General features: G+C 52.9%; 1 protein-coding gene across 1 annotated transcript in view; it reads right to left on the bottom strand.

Moving 5' to 3' along the window:
* Xndc1n (XRCC1 N-terminal domain containing 1, N-terminal like) overlaps positions 1 to 7,998 on the bottom strand; it is a 30,261-nt gene that overhangs the window by 4,687 nt on the left and 17,576 nt on the right. The window contains exons 13-19 of the mRNA XM_055623616.1: positions 7,034 to 7,747; positions 5,116 to 5,328; positions 3,545 to 3,709; positions 2,874 to 3,048; positions 1,369 to 1,569; positions 770 to 932; positions 284 to 376 (exon numbers count right to left, since the gene is read on the bottom strand). Of these exons, the coding sequence (XP_055479591.1) occupies positions 284 to 376; positions 770 to 932; positions 1,369 to 1,569; positions 2,874 to 3,048; positions 3,545 to 3,709; positions 5,116 to 5,328; positions 7,034 to 7,747 (1,724 nt within the window). The remainder of the gene's footprint in view (positions 1 to 283; positions 377 to 769; positions 933 to 1,368; positions 1,570 to 2,873; positions 3,049 to 3,544; positions 3,710 to 5,115; positions 5,329 to 7,033; positions 7,748 to 7,998) is intronic.

Below are 7,998 nucleotides of genomic sequence, written 5' to 3'. Positions count from 1 at the left end.
GGTGAGGGTGAACCAGAGAAGGCTGAGGGCACCTAGTGGAGGGTGAGGATGCCCAGTGACTTTCTACATTTAACGTTTTCAGAAGATTTACATTTTTCAAATAGAAGGATTGGAAATAAGTGAGTGCATAAGTGAATTCATTAGTGTCAGAGAGACTCGATGAGGGCATGGGCAAGTAAGAGCTTTAGTTGAGCGAACCAACAGGGAAGGAGAAAAACATGCTAAAACAAAAGGCCTCCGCCTCCCTGCCGCCCATCCCGCCTGCGCCCCAGCCTCGGCGTACTTGCCTAGCTGCTCTGTCTCCTGGTAGGGCACATAGATGTTGTTGAGGCCACAGAGGAAGGCAGTCAGGATGATCATGAGGATGAACATGAACCTGGCAGGGGGAGGATGTGGAAGAGTCAGAGCCTGTCTCCACCAAAGGACTTGGGGCAGGGGAGGTGATGGCCTCTCTGGCTCTTTGTTTATTTTATTTTTTGCCTTTCTGACTTCAATTTCTAGAAAAGGAAAAAAGCGAGGCATAAAGTTGTCCCGGAACTGGGATCAGACACCCACCACCCCTGCCACAGTGGGTGTCTCTGATTTCTCGCCGAGAAATGTGCATTTACATTTCCAGATGCTGCCTCTGTATTCCTGGGTTCAGAGCTCGCTGGAGCTCACAGCCCTGTGAGAGGAACACAGGTCAAGAACCCCCATGCCCCACAGAGCTGAAAATTTCAGAAGCTGGAGTCTGCCAGGGGGAGGAGCCACAGGCAGGGAGAGTACACACCGGATCATGTCGTCTATCATCCTGCCAATGGAAATCTGCAGAGTGCCCAGTGACTCGTGAGCTGGCAGGATGTAAGCCAGCCGGGTGAAGCTGAGCATGCTGGTAACGGCAAAGAGCACCTCGGCCAAGAACTGGGGGTCCTCTGTGCGCCACTCGCTTCGCTCTGTGCAGGGCAGGATGGGGCGGGGCTGAGAGCCAAGAAAGACGCGCCTTGGGATCCTCTGACAGTAGACTTCACCTTCCACCTGACTGATTTAGAATCACCTAGGAGACACATGTCTACGTATCTCCGCCAAGGAGTTTCTGGAGAGGAGGGAAGACCTACCCTGAATGTGACTGGCTTACAGAACTGACTATATTAAAACAAAACAAAACAAAACACAAAACCAGAGCCAGAGAACTGGAGCTGAGCTCCAGCATTCATCTTTGTGCTTCCGGACTATCACAGGCTGTGACCAGCTGCCTCTCTCTCCACCCACCGTGGCTTTCTCACCAGGACGTACCACGTCTCCTCAGACCACAAACGGAAGTAAGCTCTTCCGCCTTAAGCTGCTTAGCTGGAGAGAAAGGTAGCGAACCCAGAACACAGGGCTCCTCACCAGCGGCGGTGAAATAGTGGCACGTGGTGCCGTGGGCGGCATCCCGGCAGTGCAGGTAGGCAAGCCCAGCCAGGAGGAGGCGCAGCGCAAAGGACGCCAGGTACAGCGACAGGATGACCACGTCCAGGAAGTTCCACCAGTCCAGGAGGTAGCTTCGTAAGCCCTCGATCCACACCTCCTTACACTCAAACCAGAGGAAGCCTGGAAGGGGAGCAGGCTCAGGAGAGGAGGGAGCGCAGCCCTCCTCCTCCTTCCCGGACACAGCCAGGTTGCAGGGGCAGGGCTTTGGCGGGAGTGGGGAGCTGAAGCATTTAATCCATCCAAGTGCAAAGTGACCTTCTAGAAAAATAAGTGCCCCCTCACTGGTGCAGACTGGTCTCATGACTGATGGGACCTGCACAAGGAACTAGGCAGGTGACACTCAGAGCAAGCAGCACGGGGGTAGGGGTGGGGTGAGTCACCCTTCTCCCAGGCCCCACCAAATCACCTTAGACAAATATAGCAGGACTTCTTTTTATTTACTTATTTTTAAAATTTAAACCCCCCCCCTCTCTCTCTGGATGCACGGCCACCTGTGTGCATGCCATGACACATGTACCGAGGTCAGAGGACAGCTTGTAGGAATTCTCTCTTTCCATCAGGCTCACCTCCATTATTACCCTCGATGTCAGTCAGGCTCGGGCGGCGGGTGCCTTTGAGACAGAGCCTGCCATGCGGCCCTGGTCGCCCTGACTGGGTTAACCTCTTGCCTTATTTCCTGAGTGTTGGGCTTACAGTTGTGTACCACAGCAGATCCTAAACCCAGCTGTTTTAAGATCTTCTTTTAAAAATTTTCAGTTTATTTACTTTACATCCCAAGAGTGTCCCCTCCCTTCTCTCCCCTCCCCCCATCAACCCTCCCTAGCCTATTAAGTCACATCAGGACTGAGCATATCTTCATCCCCTGAGGCCAGGCAAGGTAGCCCTGCCAGGGGGACGCGATCCAAAAGCAGGCAATAGGGTCCATGTTAGAAACAGCTCCCCTTGGAGCTGGAGAGATGGCTCAGAGGTTAAGAGCACTGCCTGCTGCTCTTCCAAACGTCCTCAGTTCAACTCCCAGCAACCACATGGTGGCTCATAACCATCTATAATGAGATCTGGTGCCCTCTTCTGTCCTGCAGGCACACATGCAGGTGAATACTGTATACATAATAAATAAATCTTAAAAAAAAGAAAAAAAGAAAAAGAAACAGCTCCCCTCCACCCACCAGGTGCCACATATGCAGACCAAGCCACCCATCTGCCACATGTGTGCAGAGGCCTCGGCCCAGACCATGCATGTTCCTTCTTGATGTCTCAGTCTCTGAAAGCCCCATGGGTTTGGGTTAGTTAGTTGGGTTGCTCTTTTTTAAGATCTTGATTTGAAGGGGCTCTAAATGATCTGCCTGCTCAGTGGGGCCCAGTGTCAGCCCTGGCCGTGGAGCTCTTGGCAGCTGGCCACCAGTAAAGGGCTCTCTCATACATACCTGTGACCCAAATCATATGTAGCGAAGTCTCCCAGACACTCTGGCTGCGGCCTTTGAAGGTGTTCAGCTGAGTCTCCATGACCAGGGACTCTCCCAGCAAGAAGATAAGGAACCACAGATAGGAGGCAGAATGCAGCAGGAACTTCAACACTGGGATCTTCAGGAGACGGCCGAGCTTCGGGGGCACAGGAAAGCACAGTTGTCAGAGGCCTGTTCTCGCTTGCCCTTGTCCCCCTGGACTGCTTGGCCCCTGTGTGAGTCTGTAGCTTTCAGATTCACCTACCCATCTAGGCGCAGACTAAGAAGAATGTGGTGCCCCAGGCCCTGTATTTTCTGTTCTCTCTAGCCTAAGGTTAGTATTATCACTGTAACCTCCCCCCCATCTTTTTTATTTTTTATTTTTTGGTGTGTGTGTGGGGGAGCTCACAGAAAAAATTCAAACTTAGCCAAACTGAAAGGTAAGATCATCACCACTAGGATTCTAAACCTGGTGCTCTTTAAACCACTGTGTCACCCAGTCAGGAGCTGGAGTGGCAAGTCCCTCTCCACTCCCCTTGCCACATTCCGGCAGTTTCCGTACCGGCTGTCCATGCCCCAGTCCACCTGTACACCCAGTGGAGAGCCTGCTTCCAAAACACCAACCAATGTATCACTCGTCTTATTCTTAGTACCCGGGACTTGGGTGCCAGCCAGTAGCCAATGCAGAGGAAGGGCATGGTGAGGAAGATGAGAAAGGCGACAAAGAGTTTCCAGATGGTGGTGCTTCCACGCCAGCCAGCCAGGTTCCCACACCAGATGGAAGACAGAACTTGCTGGCAAATGGGGTGTGCTACAAACTGAGCAGAGATGGTCATGAGACAGGATGGCCGCCAGGTAGTATGGGGCACGTGAACTGTGCGACCAAGGGAAGCAGCCTGGAGCTGGAGCAAGGCTGAGACATGTCAATCTGGAGACTGGCAGGAGGAAGGATTGGATGGCTCCCTCCCTGTTCTGTGGCCCTGGCACACTCAGTTTTGCAACTCCCACCTCCACCATTCTCCAGGTGGTCACAGAGCCTGGTGGCCAAGACATGTCCAGCTAGCACCTGGAATTCCTCTCCACGAAAAGGAACATTCCCAGTACCTCAGCCCCATCCAGTGATGGCCACTCACCCAAAAATCCCTACCCACTTCCCCAAGGTTAATATAGCCCATTCCCCACAATAAAGAGAGCTGTGTCACTGAGAGGGCTGTATCACTGAAAAGACTGCATCTGAGATGTGACCCAGCACCCCCCCACACTCACTCACTGTCTAACCAGGATCCTGCTAACCCACCTGCCTGGCTAAGCTTCCTTCAAGTCCAGCATCTGGATGACCTAAGGGGAAGAAGCAGACCCAGGTCCCAGAATGACCAGCAGGAAGGTCAAAGGAGCCGGTTATACTTACTTCCTGCCATATACCCATGTGGGACATAGTACATACCTACTTCTGTTACATAGATTTATGTGGGACAAGTGAGAGGGGCCTGTTACAAGTGAGAGGGGCCTCACTAGGCATATGACCACGGGAAAGTGCCTTTGGTTGGCCTCTGTATGAGGCGGAGTCTAAACATGAAGCTATTCTGAGACTCTTCATGCCCCACATTCTTGAATCGAAGTCAGGCAGGAGGGGGTAGAGCTTGGGGTCTAAGTCCCAGAATTCTCGGTGTTCCCTGCCTCGGGAGGTATATGTAACAGAAGCCTGGATGAATGATCCTGAGGGGGGAAGGGGCATGGGATATGGGTCTTCTGTCCTGAGGGCCAGGTCAACGGAGATGGCACACAGGAAAGCTTTGGTAACATGGCTTATAGGTGAGTGAGGAATCAGGGGCTGTGGGAGCCTGGACAGGGATTCTGCTTTAGCTTTGGCTGTTGGGTAGGGCATCTAATGAGACAGTAAAGAGAAAAAATCACCAGGCGTTTAACACTTTGCTATGTAGATTAAAGTGTTGTAGTCTAGCAACAGAAGTCTGGGCCAAAGGCAAGAGGCAGAGCCGAGTGTGCGTGAGACCCCAGTGTGGGGTCCTGTGGGGTTCGCGCTTGGGTCAAAGGTGGCTGGGGAGGGGTAGAAAGCCTCCTAAGGCCTCATATGGAAGGATGGTCAGAATCAAGGTCTCAGAAGGTCCCAAGGGTAGAGAGAGTCACAGAGTAAGGCTGAAATGCCTTAGAGGAGGCAGGGCAAAGGACCAGGGTAGGGGATGGCAGACAGTGGGGCCCAGCTGACCTGCTTCTGGTTGTAGTTGACAGCCAACCGCAGTCTTGCCAGGTTGGGGATGCCCTCTTCAAAGGCCTGGCCCAGGCCGTCGGCATCGGGCTCTGTCTCACTATCCTCTCCCAAGTCATTGAGCACTGCAGTCACCTCACTCTGGTTCCGGCACATGCCTAGCAATTCAAAGCCATAGTCCTGGCAGAGTGACTCCAGGGCAATGTACTGAGGCTGTAAGAAAAGAGGTGCATGTCATTAAGTCACTCTGTCCCTCCCCACACACAATAGTGTCTGACGTCACTCCATTCTCCTTGCGGCCTCATTACCCTTCTGTGTCACCTTCGCTTATCCAATGCTATCAGCACGTCATCACCAAGTCACTTCAACCAAACCTAACACCTCTGCCTGTTCCTTGGACATCTCTTTTCTAATTCTTCACTCCCATCCCTCTATAACTCTGACTCCCCATACTTGCTTCTGTTGTTGTTGTTGTTTTGAGACAGGGTTTCTTTGTGTTGCCTTGGCTGTCCTGGACTCAAACTCACAGTGACGTGCCTGCCTCTGCGTCCCTGAGTGCTGGGATTACAGGTGAGCACCACGGAGCCCGGCTCCCCATATTTTCTTTAAACATTGTAACTGTGTGTGAGTGCAGGTCCTCACACCGTAGCATACATGTGGAGGGCAGGACAACTTTGTAGAATTGATTCTGTCCACTTGATGTGGGTCCTGGGGATTGAACTCAGGTCTTCAGGCTTGCGCAGCAGCAGCAGCAGCAGCAGCAGCAGCAAGCCCTTTTCCTGCTGAGCCATCTTGTCGCCCTACCCTTCTACACTTCTCTTGTGTTCATTTTGTTCCCCTTTTGAGCATCACCCTCACATGAACTGGTCCTGGCAGTCTGAGGGGAAGCAGAACAGAGTAAGGGGTCCTCGGTGCACACATTCCACCTGTCTCATTTGGAGCTTTTTCTCCAGAGAGGATCTAAGCCCGTCTTTGAAGGCCTGGGTGACCTTTAGCACCATCCCTCAGGTAGGAAACTTCTTTTTTATTTTTTTAAAAGACCTCAGCCTCTCTGACTGAAGTATGGGTGAGGATCCTTGCTCTGCCCATCCCACAAGCTGCCATGAGAAGGGAAATTCCGTCGAAAGCACCACTCCTTCCTGGTAGGAACCTTTCTAGTCCCCTGGCTTTCTGGCCTCATCTTGTCCTAGGCAGTTGTAATAGCCTCATCCTTCTCTACCGAATGGCAGTGTTGAGGATGGAGACCTAGTTGATCTTTGTTTTCCCACTTTCTGTGCTTTGGAAGCCCAGTGAGGACCAGCCACAGAGGCACTGAATAGAGTCCCGGGGGCATCTTGTCCCCTTTTCCCATCCATGATCACAAGCTTGGGAGCCCTGACACAGACACACAGTGCTCCAGGAGAGCACAGTGGGTACCTGAAAGGGACGTGCTACTGAATGTCACATCTGTGTCTGTTCAGCTGTTTTCTGTTTTTCTCTCTTTCCTTAGGTGGATCTGGAGTACCCCTAGGGTAGGAGCTGTACTCCCTGCATAAGCCAAGGGCCCTTGGAGTGGTTGCTGTCACTAGAATGAAAGCCTATTCAGGATGTAACTGTAGCTCTTAAAACAAGAATCCTCAAACTGGGTTTGGTGCAATCCCAGCACTCAGGGAGGCAGAGGCAGGTGGATTTCTGTGAGTTCAAGGCCAGCCTGGCCTGCAAAGTGAGTCCAGGACAGTCAGGGCTATGCAGAGAAACCCTGCCTCAAAAACAACAACAACAAACCCAGCAAACAAACAAAACAAGTGGCCTCACCCTCTTTGGCCACTCCTCACTTCTCAAACTTCCTAAAATACCCACCACAAAGCCCAATCCTGTCCCACTACAACAACAGACACTGGGCACTGTCAGGATGGAGTGAAGAACGGGGCGGACAAACCTTAAACTCAGGCTCCTTTCGTGCAAGGCGCCTGAGCTCCCGGCTGAGCTGAAAGGCTGCCAGCATGGCGTCCTCACTGGCCAGCGAGAGGTGTGCCCGGCTTGCAATGCCTCGGTAAGTGTTGATTCGGGATAGCGAGAACTTCAGCAGGTCATATCGGCGGGCATTGCTGCATTCAAGGCAGGCACAGGAAACTGGGTGGGGCCGGGCAATGGTGTGGCCCTGGTCCATGAGCAGCTGGGCAATCTCATACAGGTCCTTCTGGCAGGCCAGTGTGAGTGGAGTGACACCAGGGGCAAAGCGGGAACCATCGATGGACGAGTCAAAGAAGGCTAGAGAGAAAGACTTGGTGTCTACCTTCCTGCCCTTCTCCCGTTCCAGCCGAGCGAGCAGGCGACGCACCACCGCCGGCTGGTTTGTGTCTACGGCCACCAGCAGGGCTTCGTGGATCTGCCGGAAGTCGAACTTGACGTTGGCCAGCAGCACATCAGTGATGGCCTCATGGCCCAGGCGGATGGCCAGATTGAGAGCTTCCCTCCAGGAACGGTCTTCAGACTCTTCCACATTCCGAAGAGGCCCACCCGGCCCCGAACTTGCCACATCAGAGCCGGACTCCAGCAGCTGCTGCACCAGACCCAGCTGGCCCTCCTGGATGGCTCGCAGGAGCGTGGGCGGGAACTTGAGTTTTTTGTTCACAATCTCAGTCCAGTTGGGCTGTTGCTGGGTGAAGGAGGGCAGAGGACAGCACTCTTGAGTTCCCAAACCCCTATCTGGAGGGGCCCCACCCTCAGTACTCAGCCATTATACCTTCCTTGTCCCAAACACATATGGACAACACACAGTCTCGTTCACCATTTTATTATGTAGATTCCTATTAGGGAAGTGCTAGAGTCGGGGCTGTTTAAGCAGCTCACTTCTAGTCCTGGAAAATTCCTACATGACAGGGCCAGTGTTAGCTGCCTGTG

This window comes from Psammomys obesus, unplaced genomic scaffold (assembly GCF_907164565.1).
Source record: "Psammomys obesus unplaced genomic scaffold, mPsaObe1.curated_primary_1811, whole genome shotgun sequence".
NCBI classification, from domain to species: Eukaryota; Metazoa; Chordata; class Mammalia; order Rodentia; family Muridae; genus Psammomys; species Psammomys obesus.
This window is presented reverse-complemented; position numbering and strand designations above follow the sequence as displayed.